Raw genomic sequence first — 17608 nt, 5'->3', positions numbered from 1 at the left:
GAGAGAGAGAGACCAGTGGTCCTGTATTGTAGGACAGAGAGAGAGACCAGTGGTCCTGTATTGTAGGACAGAGAGAGAGACCAGTGGTCCTGTAATGTAGGACAGAGATAGAGAGAGAGACCAGTGGTCCTGTATTGTAGGACAGAGAGAGAGACCAGTGGTCCTGTAATGTAGGACAGAGATAGAGAGAGAGACCAGTGGTCCTGTATTGTAGGACAGAGATAGAGAGAGACCAGTGGTCCTGTATTGTAGGACAGAGATAGAGAGAGAGACCAGTGGTCCTGTAATGTAGGACAGAGATAGAGAGAGAGACCAGTGGTCCTGTATTGTAGGACAGAGATAGAGAGAGAGACCAGTGGTCCTGTAATGTAGGACAGAGAGAGAGAGAGAGACCAGTGGTCCTGTATTGTAGGACAGAGAGAGAGACCAGTGGTCCTGTATTGTAGGACAGAGATAGAGAGAGACCAGTGGTCCTGTATTGTAGGACAGAGATAGAGAGAGAGACCAGTGGTCCTGTAATGTAGGACAGAGATAGAGAGAGAGACCAGTGGTCCTGTAATGTAGGACAGAGATAGAGAGAGAGACCAGTGGTCCTGTAATGTAGGACAGAGATAGAGATAGAGACCAGTGGTCCTGTAATGTAGGACAGAGATAGAGAGAGAGACCAGTGGTCCTGTAATGTAGGACAGAGATAGAGAGAGAGACCAGTGGTCCTGTAATGTAGGACAGAGATAGAGATAGAGACCAGTGGTCCTGTAATGTAGGACAGAGATAGAGACCAGTGGTCCTGTAATGTAGGACAGAGATAGAGAGAGAGACCAGTGGTCCTGTAATGTAGGACAGAGATAGAGAGAGAGACCAGTGGTCCTGTAATGTAGGACAGAGATAGAGAGAGTCCAGTGGTCCTGTAATGTAGGACAGAGAGAGAGACCAGTGGTCCTGTAATGTAGGACAGAGAGAGAGAGACCAGTGGTCCTGTATTGTAGGACAGAGAGAGAGAGAGAGACCAGTGGTCCTGTAATGTAGGACAGAGATAGAGAGAGAGACCAGTGGTCCTGTAATGTAGGACAGAGATAGAGATAGAGACCAGTGGTCCTGTAATGTAGGACAGAGATAGAGAGAGAGACCAGTGGTCCTGTAATGTAGGACAGAGAGAGAGACCAGTGGTCCTGTATTGTAGGACAGAGAGAGAGACCAGTGGTCCTGTAATGTAGGACAGAGATAGAGAGAGAGACCAGTGGTCCTGTATTGTAGGACAGAGATAGAGAGAGAGACCAGTGGTCCTGTAATGTAGGACAGAGATAGAGAGAGAGACCAGTGGTCCTGTAATGTAGGACAGAGATAGAGAGAGAGACCAGTGGTCCTGTAATGTAGGACAGAGATAGAGAGAGAGACCAGTCCTGTCTATCTAGGACAGAGACAGAGAGAGAGACCAGTGGTCCTGTATTGTAGGACAGAGAGAGAGAGAGAGACCAGTGGTCCTGTAATGTAGGACAGAGATAGAGAGAGAGACCAGTGGTCCTGTAATGTAGGACAGAGATAGAGAGAGAGACCAGTGGTCCTGTAATGTAGGACAGAGAGAGAGAGAGAGAGAGAGAGAGACCAGTGGTCCTGTAATGTAGGACAGAGATAGAGAGAGAGACCAGTGGTCCTGTAATGTAGGACAGAGATAGAGAGAGAGACCAGTGGTCCTGTAATGTAGGACAGAGATAGAGAGAGAGACCAGTGGTCCTGTAATGTAGGACAGAGATAGAGAGAGAGACCAGTGGTCCTGTATTGTAGGACAGAGATAGAGAGAGAGACCAGTGGTCCTGTAATGTAGGACAGAGATAGAGAGAGAGACCAGTGGTCCTGTAATGTAGGACAGAGATAGAGAGAGAGACCAGTGGTCCTGTAATGTAGGGCAGAGATTTGGCAATGTTAACACATGTTTCCCATGCCAATAAAGCCCCTTGAATTGAAATTGAATTGAATTGAGAGAGAGCAGTGGTCCTGTAATGCAGGAGCCATGGTTTTTCCTGGTGAGCAGTATAGTTAGTGTAACTCTGGGCCGGATGTAAAGTCAATGAATCAGGAGAGTGGAGGATTTTTTGTTGTTGTTTACATTTACATTTAAGTCATTTAGCAGACGCTCTTATCCAGAGCGACTTACAAGTACATACATTCATACTTTTTTGTACTGGTCCCCCGTGGGAATCGAACCCACAACCCTGGCGTTGCAAGCGCCATGCTCTACCAACTGAGCCACACGGGACCCAATGCTAATTGTTAATGCTAAAAGCGGATCATCTAAATTTAATCCTGTATGTACCCCTGACCCCTAACCTCTGACCCCTGACCTCTGAACCCTGACCTCTATCCTCTGACCTCTATCCTCTGACCCCTGCAGGAGATCCATGAGCTGACGAGCCAGATGCAGGAGACCTCCGTGCAGGTCCAGATGGATATGTCCAAACCAGACCTGACCGCTGCCCTCAGAGACATCCGTATGCAGTACGAGGGCATCGCAGCCAAGAACATCTCAGAGGCAGAGGACTGGTACAAGTCCAAGGTAAACACTGTCTATAATACACCGTAGTATTATATAATATGGTACAGTACTGAGGACTGGTACAAGTCCAAGGTAAACACTAGAAATATGGGTGGGTATTGACAGTGGGGTCATAGTTAGAGGCTTGCTGCCATCGGGATGGTTGAGAGAATTGGCTTAGGACAGTACAGAACAGGATTGGAGCCTATTCCGTTTCAGTTAAGTGATTAAATTGGAATTGGAATTAAATTGACTGCATTGAAATTAAATGAAATCGACCCCAAGTCCCCAACCCTGGCAAAGAACATGTGACTGCCAGTACTTGAAGTAAAGCAGTGTTAAATAAGTTATAACTGGATATGATATGTGGACAGTGACCGTAGCTAAGCTAACTACATCGGCACCACTAGACAGTGACATTAGCTAAGCTAACTACATCAGCATCACTAGACAGTGACAGTAGCTAAGCTAACTACATCGGCATCACTAGACAGTGACATTAGCTAAGCTAACTACATCGGCACCACTATACAGTGACAGTAGCTAAGCTAACTACATCGGCACAACTAGACAGTGACAGTAGCTAAGCTAACTACATCGGCACCACTAGACAGTGACAGTAGCTAAGCTAACTACATCGGCACCACTAGACAGTGACAGTAGCTAAGCTAACTACATCGGCACCACTAGACAGTGACAGTAGCTAAGCTAACTACATCGGCACCACTACACAGTGACAGTAGCTAAGCTAACTACATCGGTACCACTACACAGTGACAGTAGCTAAGCTAACTACATCGGCAAAACTAGACAGTGACAGTAGCTAAGCTAACTACATCGGCATCACTAGACAGTGACAGTAGCTAAGCTAACTACATCGGTACCACCAGACAGTGACAGTAGCTAAGCTAACTACATCGGCACCACCAGACAGTGACAGTAGCTAAGCTAACTACATTGGCACCACTACAGTTACAGTAGCTAAGCTAACTACATCAGCACCACTACACAGTGACAGAAGCTAAGCTAACTACATCGGCACCACTACACAGTGACAGAAGCTAAGCTAACTACATCGGCATCACTACACAGTGACAGAAGCTAAGCTAACTACATCGGCATCACTACACAGTGACAGAAGCTAAGCTAACTACATCGGCATCACTACACAGTGACAGAAGCTAAGCTAACTACATCGGCATCACTACACAGTGACAGTAGCTAAGCTAACTACATCGGCATCACTACACAGTGACAGAAGCTAAGCTAACTACATCGGCATCACTACACAGTGACAGTAGCATCTATTCTAACCCGTCTCCACCTCCTCTCCAGGTGTCAGACCTGAACCAGGCTGTGAACAAGAACAACGATGCTCTGAGACAGGCCAAACAGGAGAGCATGGAGTTCAGACATCAGATCCAGTCCTACACCTGTGAGATCGACTCTCTCAAGGGAACCGTAAGTACATCCTACTCTGTTACTACATCCTACTCTATATTACTACATCCTACTCTATATTACTAAATCCTACTCTATATTACTACATCCTACTCTATATTACTGCATCCTACTCTATATTACTACATTCTACTCTATATTACTACATCCTGCTCTATAGTACTACATCCTGCTCTATAGTACTACATCCTGCTCTATAGTACTACATCCTGCTCTATGTTACTACATCCTACTCTATATTACTACATCCTACTCTATATTACTACACCGTAATCTATATTACTACATCCTACTCTATGTTACTACATCCTACTCTATATTACTACATCCTACTCTATGTTACTACATCCTACTCTATGTTACTACATCCTACTCTATATTACTACATCCTACTCTATGTTACTACATCCTACTCTATATTACTACATCCTACTCTATATTACGCCATCCTACTCTATGTTACTACATCCTACTCTATATTACTACATCCTACTCTATATTACTACATCCTACTCTATATTACTACATCCTACTCTATATTACTACATCATACTCTATATTACTACACCGTAATCTATATTACTACATCCTACTCTATGTTACTACATCCTACTCTATATTACTACATCCTACTCTATGTTACTACATCCTACTCTATATTACTACATCCTGCTCTATATTACTACATCCTACTCTATGTTACTACATCCTACTCTATATTACTGCACCCTACTCTATATTACTACATCCTACTCTATATTACTACATCCTGCTCTATATTACTACATCCTACTCTATGTTACTACATCCTACTCTATATTACTGCACCCTACTCTATATTACTACATGCTACTCTATATTACTACATGCTACTCTATATTACTACATCCTACTCTATATTACTACATCCTACTCTATATTACTACATCCTACTCTATATTACTACATCCTACTCTATATTACTACATCCTACTCTATATTACTACACCCTACTCAATATCCTCCTTGACCGTTTCTACATCCTACTCTATATTACTACATCCTACTCTATATTACTACATCCTACTCTATATTACTACACCCTACTCTATATTACTACATCCTACTCTATATTACTATGTCCTACTCTATATTACTACATCCTGCTCTATATTACTACATCCTACTCTATATTACTACACCCTACTCTATATTACTACACCCTACTCTATATTACTACATCCTACTCTATATTACTACACCCTACTCTATATTACTACACCCTACTCTATATTACTACATCCTACTCTATATTACTACATCCTACTCTATATTACTACACCCTGCTCTATATCCTCCTTGACCGTTTCTACATCCTACTCTATATCCTCTTGGACTGCTACTACATCCTACTCTATATTACTACATCCTGCTCTATATCCTCCTTGACCGTTTCTACATCCTACTCTATATTACTACATCCGACTCTATATTACTACATCCTACTCTATATTACTACATCCTACTCTATATTACTATGTCCTACTCTATATTACTACATCCTACTCTATATTACTACATCCTACTCTATATTACTACATCCTGCTCTATATTACTATGTCCTACTCTATATTACTACATCCTACTCTATATTACTACATCCTACTCTATATTACTATGTCCTACTCTATATTACTACATCCTACTCTATATTACTACATCCTACTCTATATTACTATGTCCTACTCTATATTACTACATCATACTCTATATTACTGCATCCTACTCTATATCCTCCTTGACCGTTTCTACATCCTACTCTATATTACTACATCCTACTCTATATTACTACATCCGACTCTATATTACTACACCCTACTCTATATCCTCCTTGACCGTTTCTACATCCTACTCTATATTACTACATCCTACTCTATATCCTCTTGGACTGCTACTACATGCTACTCTACATCCTCCTGTACCAAGTGTACTCTTGTTTTCTTCCCTTCATGGATTTGACAGGAATGGATTGTTGACAGGAATGGATCCAATGCTTTTCCTTTTAAATGGGTGGGGAGTTGTACACACTTCAGGACAATTCCCTAACTTATCATCACTTCAATCACCTCTCCACAGGCTCACCTCTCAAGCTAACTATGATACCTGTTTTCCTACCTTACCTGTTTATGTAATCATCCTTCTCTCTCTCTCTCTCTCTCTCCTACAGAACGAGTCTCTGCTGAGGCAGATGAGGGAGATGGAGGATCGTCTAGGAAACGAGGCTGGAGGTTACCAGGACTCCATCACCCGTCTGGAGGCTGAGATCGCCAAGATGAAGGATGAGATGGCTCGTCACCTCAGAGAGTACCAGGACCTGCTCAATGTCAAGATGGCCCTGGATATAGAGATCGCTACCTACAGGAAGCTACTGGAGGGAGAGGAGAGCAGGTAGGAGATGTGGGTTGAGTAGGGAGAGGGATAGAGAAGAGGGGGGGGGGGGGGTAGAGAAGAGGGAGGGAACGGAGGTGTGGGGAGAGGGATAGAGAATAGGGAGGGATAGAGAAGAGGGAGGGAAGGGAGCAGTAGGGGGAGGGATAGAGAATATGGAGGGGTAGGGGAGGAACAGGGGGAGGGATAGAGAAGATGGAGGGGTAGGGGAAGAACATGGGGAGGGATAGAGAAGATGGAAGGGTAGGGGAGGAACAGGGGGATGGATAGAGAAGATGGAGGGGTAGGGGAGGAACAGGGGGAGGGATAGAGAAGATGGAGGGGTAGGGGAGGAACAGGGGGAGGGATAGAGAAGATGGAGGGGTAGGGGAGGAACAGGGGGAGGGATAGAGAAGATGGAGGGGTAGGGGAGGAACAGGGGGAGGGATAGAGAAGATGGAGGGGTAGGGGAGGAACAGGGGGAGGAATAGAGAAGATGGAGGGGTAGGGGAGGAACAGGGGGAGGGATAGAGAAGATGGAGGGGTAGGGGAGCAACAGGGGGAGGGATAGAGAAGATGGAGGGGTAGGGGAGGAACAGGGGGAGGGATAGAGAAGATGGAGGGGTAGGGGAGGAACAGGGGGAGGGATAGAGAAGATGGAGGGGTAGGGGAGGAACAGGGGGAGGGATAGAGAAGATGGAGGGGTAGGGGAGGAAACAGGGGGAGGGATAGAGAAGATGGAGGGGTAGGGGAGGAACAGGGGGAGGAATAGAGAAGATGGAGGGGTAGGGGAGGAACAGGGGAAGGGATAGAGAAGATGGAGGGGTAGGGGAGGAACAGGGGGAGGGATAGAGAAGAGTGACAGATGGCCCTGGACATAGAGATCGCTGCCTAACAGGTGATACACAGTATTAGGAAGTGGACTGGAGAGAGAAGTAAGTGGAATAGGTTCTGAATGCTTCTGTAGTGAGAAGAGCTAAAAGGATAGATTGTATTGCTAGAGAGAGAGAGAGAGAGTGGTGGGGACGAACGAGGCAGGATAGAGGGGTGAGGACATGGCTGTAAGTGAGTGATTTAAGATGATCATAAAGTGCTCCTTTCACCTGTTAATAACAGTCCTGTTGGTTTTCTCTCTCTCTTCCCCAGAATCACGGTATCCGGCTCCCAGTCTTCTCACTCTGGCTCACACTCTGCTGCCTCATTATATTCCACTGTTGGATTCAGAGGTGACCACTGTAAATACACTTCCTCACAACTGACCAATCAGCAAAGAGTCCTCCTATAAGACATGTACAGTACCTTTAAAAGTGAGAGCAGAATTTAAGAGCAGAACCACAATTTTACCACAAGGTGGAGCAGCTGCACCTGAAAACACTGACGGCATGAATTGATGCATTTCGGATATTTGCATCACTGAGACCACAATTATTGCTACTTGTCAAAACAACAGCATTTTTGGTCCTTGTGCAGTTTATATGGTGCTTGTTTAAAATAAATACAAGTGATATGATTATTGTGGCAGATGTTTGTGTATATAGCATATGTTATGTTTAGGTTTTGAATATATCACAAACTGTTTCTGCATATTGGTTTGATATGATAACAATAGAGGATGATTGAAGTTAATTGATTGATTGATTGGTTGGTTGGTTGGTTGGTTGGTTGGTTGGTTGGTTGGTGGTAATCCAACTCTGGGTAGATGTTAGGTTTGAGGCAGAGTGAATCATATATACAACTCTGGGTAGATGTTAGGTTGAGGCAGAGTGAATCATATATACAACTCTGGGTAGATGTTAGGTTGAGGCAGAGTGAATCATATATACAACTCTGGGTAGATGTTAGGTTGAGGCAGAGTGAATCATATATACAACTCTGGGTAGATGTTAGGTTGAGGCAGAGTGAATCATATATACAACTCTGGGTAGATGTTAGGTTGAGGCAGAGTGAATCGTATATACAACTCTGAATTGACGCTGACGTTAGGTTGGTTTTGTGTTTCTGTTCGTACGAGATTAATTCTGTCCCGATCCATCCGCAGAGACCAGCCCAGACGTCGGACGGTCAGCAGAGGTCCACTCCAAGAAGACTGTCCTGATAAAGACCATCGAGACCCGCGATGGAGAGGTAAAGGCAACTCACAGACGACACATAGCATCCAATATCGGATCTGTTTCCAAGTAACACCCTATTCCCTATATAGACCACTACCCTGGTTCTGGTCTAAAGTAGTGCACTATTTAGAGAATAGGGTGCCAATTGGGACGTATCCATGGAAACCCACAGCTGACAGTCAGTCCGCAGGGGAAAGTACAACTACCTCAGTACTGATGACTGTGTTGTCTACCTCAGTACTGATGACTGTGTTGTCTACCTCAGTACTGATGACTGTGTTGTCTACCTCAGTACTGGACCTGATGACTGTGTTGTCTACCTCAGTACTGATGACTGTGTTGTCTACCTCAGTACTGGACCTGATGACTGTGTTGTCTACCTCAGTACTGATGACTGTGTTGTCTACCTCAGTACTGATGACTGTGTTGTCTACCTCAGTACTGGACCTGATGACTGTGTTGTCTACCTCAGTACTGATGACTGTGTTGTCTACCTCAGTACTGATGACTGTGTTGTCTACCTCAGTATTAGACCTGATGACTGTGTTGTCTACCTCAGTACTGATGACTGTGTTGTCTACCTCAGTATTGATGACTGTGTTGTCTACCTCAGTACTGATGACTGTGTTGTCTACCTCAGTACTGATGACTGTGTTGTCTACCTCAGTATTGATGACTGTGTTGTCTACCTCAGTACTGATGACTGTGTTGTCTACCTCAGTATTGATGACTGTGTTGTCTACCTCAGTACTGATGACTGTGTTGTCTACCTAAGTACTGATGACTGTGTTGTCTACCTCAGTATTGATGACTGTGTTGTCTACCTCAGTATTGATGACTGTGTTGTCTACCTCAGTATTAGACCTGATGACTGTGTTGTCTACCTCAGTACTGATGACTGTGTTGTCTACCTCAGTACTGATGACTGTGTTGTCTACCTCAGTACTGATGACTGTGTTGTCTACCTCAGTACTGATGACTGTGTTGTCTACCTCAGTACTGATGACTGTGTTGTCTACCTCAGTATTGATGACTGTGTTGTCTACCTCAGTACTGATGACTGTGTTGTCTACCTCAGTACTGATGACTGTGTTGTCTACCTCAGTACTGATGACTGTGTTGTCTACCTCAGTACTGATGACTGTGTTGTCTACCTCAGTATTGATGACTGTGTTGTCTACCTCAGTACTGATGACTGTGTTGTCTACCTCAGTACTGATACCTGTGTTGTCTACCTCAGTATTAGACCTGATGACTGTGTTGTCTACCTCAGTACTGATGACTGTGTTGTCTACCTCAGTATTAGACCTGATGAATGTGTTGTCTACCTCAGTACTGATGACTGTGTTGTCTACCTCAGTACTGATGACTGTGTTGTCTACCTCAGTACTGATGACTGTGTTGTCTACCTCAGTACTAGACCTGATGACTGTGTTGTCTACCTCAGTACTGATGACTGTGTTGTCTACCTCAGTACTGATGACTGTGTTGTCTACCTCAGTATTAGACCTGATGAATGTGTTGTCTACCTCAGTACTGATGACTGTGTTGTCTACCTCAGTACTGATGACTGTGTTGTCTACCTCAGTACTGATGACTGTGTTGTCTACCTCAGTACTGATGACTGTGTTGTCTACCTCAGTATTAGACCTGATGACTGTGTTGTCTACCTCAGTACTGATGACTGTGTTGTCTACCTCAGTACTGATGACTGTGTTGTCTACCTCAGTACTGATGACTGTGTTGTCTACCTCAGTACTGATGACTGTGTTGTCTACCTCAGTACTGATGACTGTGTTGTCTACCTCAGTATTAGACCTGATGAATGTGTTGTCTACCTCAGTACTGATGACTGTGTTGTCTACCTCAGTACTGATGACTGTGTTGTCTACCTCAGTACTGATGACTGTGTTGTCTACCTCAGTACTGATGACTGTGTTGTCTACCTCAGTATTAGACCTGATGACTGTGTTGTCTACCTCAGTACTGATGACTGTGTTGTCTACCTCAGTACTGATGACTGTGTTGTCTACCTCAGTACTGATGACTGTGTTGTCTACCTCAGTACTGATGACTGTGTTGTCTACCTCAGTACTGATGACTGTGTTGTCTACCTCAGTACTGATGACTGTGTTGTCTACCTCAGTACTGATGACTGTGTTGTCTACCTCAGTACTGATGACTGTGTTGTCTACCTCAGTATTAGACCTGATGAATGTGTTGTCTACCTCAGTACTGATGACTGTGTTGTCTACCTCAGTATTAGACCTGATGACTGTGTTGTCTACCTCAGTATTGATGACTGTGTTGTCTACCTCAGTACTGATGACTGTGTTGTCTACCTCAGTACTGATGACTGTGTTGTCTACCTCAGTACTGATGACTGTGTTGTCTACCTCAGTACTGATGACTGTGTTGTCTACCTCAGTACTGATGACTGTGTTGTCTACCTCAGTATTAGACCTGATGAATGTGTTGTCTACCTCAGTACTGATGACTGTGTTGTCTACCTCAGTACTGATGACTGTGTTGTCTACCTCAGTACTGATGACTGTGTTGTCTACCTCAGTACTGATGACTGTGTTGTCTACCTCAGTATTAGACCTGATGAATGTGTTGTCTACCTCAGTACTGATGACTGTGTTGTCTACCTCAGTTTTAGACCTGATGACTGTGTTGTCTACCTCAGTATTGATGACTGTGTTGTCTACCTCAGTACTGATGACTGTGTTGTCTACCTCAGTACTGATGACTGTGTTGTCTACCTCAGTACTAGACCTGATGACTGTGTTGTCTACCTCAGTACTAGACCTGATGACTGTGTTGTCTACCTCAGTACTAGACCTGATGACTGTGTTGTCTACCTCAGTATTGATGACTGTGTTGTCTACCTCAGTATTGATGACTGTGTTGTCTACCTCAGTACTGATGACTGTGTTGTCTACCTCAGTATTGATGACTGTGTTGTCTACCTCAGTACTGATGACTGTGTTGTCTACCTCAGTATTGATGACTGTGTTGTCTACCTCAGTACTGATGACTGTGTTGTCTACCTCAGTACTGATGACTGTGTTGTCTACCTCAGTATTAGACCTGATGAATGTGTTGTCTACCTCAGTACTGATGACTGTATTGTCTACCTCAGTACTGATGACTGTGTTGTCTACCTCAGTACTGATGGCTGTGTTGTCTACCTCAGTACTAGACCTGATGACTGTGTTGTCTACCTCAGTATTGATGACTGTGTTGTCTACCTCAGTACTGATGACTGTGTTGTCTACCTCAGTACTGATGACTGTGTTGTCTACCTCAGTACTGATGACTGTGTTGTCTACCTCAGTATTAGACCTGATGACTGTGTTGTCTACCTCAGTACTGATGACTGTGTTGTCTACCTCAGTACTGATGACTGTGTTGTCTACCTCAGTACTGATGACTGTGTTGTCTACCTCAGTATTGATGACTGTGTTGTCTACCTCAGTACTGATGACTGTGTTGTCTACCTCAGTATTAGACCTGATGACTGTGTTGTCTACCTCAGTACTGATGACTGTGTTGTCTACCTCAGTATTGATGACTGTGTTGTCTACCTCAGTACTGATGACTGTGTTGTCTACCTCAGTATTAGACCTGATGACTGTGTTGTCTACCTCAGTACTGATGACTGTGTTGTCTACCTCAGTATTGATGACTGTGTTGTCTACCTCAGTACTGATGACTGTGTTGTCTACCTCAGTATTAGACCTGATGACTGTGTTGTCTACCTCAGTACTGATGACTGTGTTGTCTACCTCAGTATTGATGACTGTGTTGTCTACCTCAGTATTGATGACTGTGTTGTCTACCTCAGTATTGATGACTGTGTTGTCTACCTCAGTACTGATGACTGTGTTGTCTACCTCAGTATTAGACCTGATGACTGTGTTGTCTACCTCAGTACTGATGACTGTGTTGTCTACCTCAGTATTGATGACTGTGTTGTCTACCTCAGTATTGATGACTGTGTTGTCTACCTCAGTATTAGACCTGATGACTGTGTTGTCTACCTCAGTACTGATGACTGTGTTGTCTACCTCAGTACTAGACCTGATGACTGTGTTGTCTACCTCAGTACTGATGACTGTGTTGTCTCCCTCAGTACTGATGACTGTGTTGTCTACCTCAGTATTAGACCTGATGACTGTGTTGTCTACCTCTGTATTGATGACTGTGTTGTCTACCTCAGTACTGATGACTGTGTTGTCTACCTCAGTATTGATGACTGTGTTGTCTACCTCAGTACTGATGACTGTGTTGTCTACCTCAGTATTAGACCTGATGACTGTGTTGTCTACCTCAGTACTGATGACTGTGTTGTCTACCTCAGTATTAGACATGATGACTGTGTTGTCTACCTCAGTATTGATGACTGTGTTGTCTACCTCAGTACTGATGACTGTGTTGTCTCCCTCAGTACTGATGACTGTGTTGTCTACCTCAGTATTAGACTGTGTTGTCTACCTCAGTATTGATGACTGTGTTGTCTACCTCAGTACTGATGACTGTGTTGTCTACCTCAGTACTGATGACTGTGTTGTCTACCTCAGTACTGATGACTGTGTTGTCCCCACCCCACCTCTGAGTACCTCACCCTCCTCTCACAGTTAACATACCTACAGAGGACACCAGGGTTGGGTTCAATATATTTTAAATTCAATCAAATTCAGAAAATTGTACATATTCCAAATCAAATTTTTCCTTTTAGAAAAAACATTTAGCAGAATTGGAATTCAAATTCACATTTTAGTTTTACTTCCTGAATTGACTGGGATTGATTGAATCCAACCCTGGAGAACATACTATTCTTCACATTAAACTACAGCTGTGTGTTCACGGTCCTGTCCTGGCCAAACTGCAACGGTCTCTAATGCATCTGATGCTCTGATATTTGTTCCATCTGATACTCTGATATTTGTTCCATCTACACTTTAGTTCAAAAGTTTGGTTCCACTTAGAAATGTCCTTGTTTTTTAAAGAAAATTTTAAATAATAATAATGATTTTAATAATGTTAATCCATTAAAATAACATCAAATTGATCAAATATACAGTGTAGACACTGTTAATGTTGTAAATTACTATTGTAGCTGGAAATGGCTGATTTGTTTATGGACAGATGCATATCTGTATTCCCAGTCATGTGAAATCCATAGATTAGAGCCTTTCAATTGACATGGACACCATGTGTTTGTTGTATTTGACGCCGTTTAACCTATTCCACTCCAGCCATTACCGCAAGCACTTCCTCCCTAATTAATGTGCCGCCAGCCTCCTGTGGGTAGATCATTTATATGTGTTTTAAATGACAACTTGTCATTGATCCACATTTTAAAAAATATATATTTTTATTTATTTAACTATGCCATGGTATTTATATGAGGGGACTGTTTTGTATTTTGTAAAAATTGTGTGTAATTGTACGATGCAAGGCTCCCTTGTCAAAGAGACTTTGGTCTCAACGGGACACCCTGTCGAAAACAAAGGGTCAATATAAACCATATAAAATACGCGGTGTCTCTCGAAGCCATCTGTTTGTTGTCACTGTGCCGGATCTATCCACCCTGACTGACTCTCTTCTCCTCCCGCAGGTGGTCAGTGAATCTACACAGCACCAGCAGGACATCATGTAAACAACAACAACAACAACAACAACAACAACATCAACAACAACAGCAACAACAACAACAACAACAACAGCAACAACAACAACAACAACAACAACAACAACAACAACAACAACAACAACAACAACAACAGCAACAACAACAACAACAACAACAACAACAAGCTTAAATTAGGAAAAAAAAATGTATGTTTACATACCACGATACGAGGCCTTCTCTAGCTACCGTTTCTAAGCAAAGCCTCGTTTTAAAAGGTCTCTTTTTTTTTTAAAGAGTTATGAACACCTTACGAAGCGTTATAACCACCTTATGAAGGGTTATATCCGCCACAGGAATGTTTATAACTCGTAAACTCCAACTAATCAGATGTTATGTGACCCATCGCCGAAAGGAGAAGAACATAAGAAGAAAGACAATGTTAAGTTACAGTCATCAGAAGGTGGGAACAAGGTGGAGTGAAAGTCAAGTAAGGCCCTGGCCAGAACAGAACACGCATGGCTAGAAGGGATCTCCAGAATGTCAAGAGATGGATCTCCGTAGTGCACGTCTGTGTTGTGAGTGGGTCTCTTTGCTTCCACAACAGTTTCACAGTGGCCAATGATTTGAAATAAAAAAATATATACTGTATCTTCAAAAAGAGAATACTTTCGATTCTATTCCTTGGTTATTTACTATTTCTGCACTTCATCTGAGACCGTTTGATTTTTCTATCAAGCTAGGGTAACTTGATTAGTCAAGCATTAGTCCATATTCTATTAAGTTGATTAAGATTGGAGTAGCATCCTAAATGACTGTAACGGCTTTCCTCTTCCTCTTCATCAGAAGAGGAGGAACATGGATTGAACCAAGGCGCAGCGGAGTTTGTCGACATGATTTATTAAAGAAAAACACGAACTCGACTAATACACTAACAAAACAAATAAACGGTGTAGACAGACCTAGACGACGAACTTACATAAAACATGAAGAACGCACGAATAGAGAAAATAGGCTACACAAATGAACGATGAACAAACAAACCGAAACCAGTCCCGTGTGGCTCAACGACATACACAAACACAGGAGACAATCACCCACAACGAACACTGTGAAAACACCTACCTAAATATGACTCTTAATTAGAGGAACGCCAAACACCTGCCTCTAATTAAGAGCCATACCAGGCAACCCATAAACCAACACAGAAACAGAAAACATAGAATGCCCACCCAAACTCACGTCCTGACCAACTAACACATATAACAAACTAACAGAAATAGGTCAGGAACGTGACAATGACACCCTATACAGTACACTACTTTTAACAGGAACTAACAGGGCTTTGGTCAAAAGTAGTGCACTAAATAGGGAATATGGTGCTATTTGCTAAAGTAAAAAAGGGATGGGTTTATTAATGAGCTACTAGTTCCTTGTTTCATGTCGTGTCTGATTAAAGTTTACTATAACAGATACCAGTGTATTACAATGGAGTAACACGGATTTAGCTTCCTAGTCCTCAATAACCGGATGTAGTAATACTAGTCTTCATAATAACAGGAGGTAATACTAGTCTCCATAATAACAAGAGGTAATACTAGTCTTCATAATAACAGGAGGTAATACTAGTCTTTATAATAACAGGAGGTAATACTAGTCTTCATAATAACAGGAGGTAATACTAGTCTTCATAATAACAGGAGAAGGTAATACTAGTCTTCATAATAACAGGAGGAGGTAATACTAGTCTTCATAATAACAGGAGGTAATACTAGTCTTCATAATAACAGGTAATACTAGTCTTCATAATAACAGGAGAAGGTAATACTAGTCTTCATAATAACAGGAGGAGGTAATACTAGTCTTCATAATAACAGGAGGTAATACTAGTCTTCATAATAACAGGAGGTAATACTAGTCTTCATAATAACAGGAGGTAATACTAGTCTTTATAATAACAGGAGGTAATACTAGTCTTCATAATAACAGGAGGTAATACTAGTCTTCATAATAACAGGAGGTAATACTAGTCTTCATAATAACAGGAGGTAATACTAGTCTTCATAATAACAGGAGGTAATACTAGTCTTCATCATAACAGGAGGTAATACTAGTCCTCATAATAACAGGATGAGGTAATACTAGTCTTCATAATAACAGGAGGTAATACTAGTCTTCATAATAACAGGAGGTAATACTAGTCTTCATAATAACAGGAGGAGGTAATACTAGTCTTCATCATAACAGGAGGTATTACTAGTCTTAATAATAACAGGAGGAGGTATTACTAGTCTTCATAATAACAGGAGGTAATACTAGTCTTCATAATAACAGGAGGAGGTAATACTAGTCTTCATAATAACAGGAGGAGGTAATACTAGTCTTCATAATAACAGGAGGAGGTAATACTAGTCTTCATAATAACAGGAGGAGGTAATACTAGTCTTCATAATAACAGGAGGTAAACTAGTCTTCATAATAACAGGAGGTAAACTAGTCTTCATAATAACAGGAGGTAAACTAGTCTTCATAATAACAGGAGGTAAACTAGTCTTCATAATAACAGGAGGAGGTAATACTAGTCTTCATAATAACAGGAGGTAAACTAGTCTTCATAATAACAGGAGGTAAACTAGTCTTCATAATAACAGGAGGTAATACTAGTCTTCATAATAACAGGAGGTAATACTAGTCTTCATAATAACAGGAGGAGGTAATACTAGTCTTCATAATAACAGGAGGTAATACTAGTCTTCATAGTAACAGGAGGTAATACTAGTCTTCATAATAACAGGAGGAGGTAATACTAGTCTTCATAATAACAGGAGGTAATACTAGTCTTCATAACAACAGGAGGTAATACTAGTCTTCATAATAACAGGAGGAGGTAATACTAGTCTTCATAATAACAGGAGGTAATACTAGTCTTCATAATAACAGGAGGTAATACTAGTCTTCATAATAACAGGAGGTAATACTAGTCTTCATAATAACAGGAGGTAATACTAGTCTTCATAATAACAGGAGGTAATACTAGTCTTCATAATAACAGGAGGAGGTATTACTAGTCTTCATAATAACAGGAGGTAATACTAGTCTTCATAATAACAGGAGGTAATACTAGTCTTCATAATAACAGGAGGAGGTAATACTAGTCTTCATAATAACAGGAGGTAATACTAGTCTTCATAATAACAGGAGGTAATACTAGTCTTCATAATAACAGGAGGTAATACTAGTCTTCATAATAACAGGAGGAGGTAATACTAGTCTTCATAATAACAGGAGGTAATACTAGTCTTCATAATAACAGGAGGTAATACTAGTCTTCATAATAACAGGAGGAGGTAATACTAGTCTTCATAATAACAGGAGGTAATACTAGTCTTCATAATAACAGGAGGAGGTAATACTAGTCTTCATCATAACAGGAGGTATTACTAGTCTTAATAATAACAGGAG

General features: G+C 42.0%; 1 protein-coding gene and 1 non-coding gene across 2 annotated transcripts in view; one reads left to right on the top strand and one right to left on the bottom strand.

Annotated features, from left to right (window-relative positions):
- The window catches only part of LOC129816948 (desmin-like), a 36319-nt gene extending 21507 nt beyond the window's left edge, over positions 1–14812 (top strand). Inside the window, exons 4-9 of the mRNA XM_055871933.1 lie at positions 2390–2551; positions 3866–3991; positions 6198–6418; positions 7544–7623; positions 8436–8521; positions 14135–14812. Coding sequence (XP_055727908.1) covers positions 2390–2551; positions 3866–3991; positions 6198–6418; positions 7544–7623; positions 8436–8521; positions 14135–14176 — 717 coding nt within the window. The 3' untranslated portion in view covers positions 14177–14812. The remainder of the gene's footprint in view (positions 1–2389; positions 2552–3865; positions 3992–6197; positions 6419–7543; positions 7624–8435; positions 8522–14134) is intronic.
- trnaa-ugc (transfer RNA alanine (anticodon UGC)) lies at positions 2181–2256 on the bottom strand. Its single transcript has one exon. It is a non-coding gene; the product is annotated as a tRNA-Ala (tRNA).
- Positions 14813–17608: the final 2796 nt, after the last annotated feature.

The sequence above is a fragment of the Salvelinus fontinalis genome, chromosome 19, assembly GCF_029448725.1.
Source record: "Salvelinus fontinalis isolate EN_2023a chromosome 19, ASM2944872v1, whole genome shotgun sequence".
Taxonomy (NCBI): domain Eukaryota; kingdom Metazoa; phylum Chordata; class Actinopteri; order Salmoniformes; family Salmonidae; genus Salvelinus; species Salvelinus fontinalis.
Note: the sequence above shows the minus strand (reverse complement) of the source record. Positions and strands in the feature narration are given on the sequence as shown.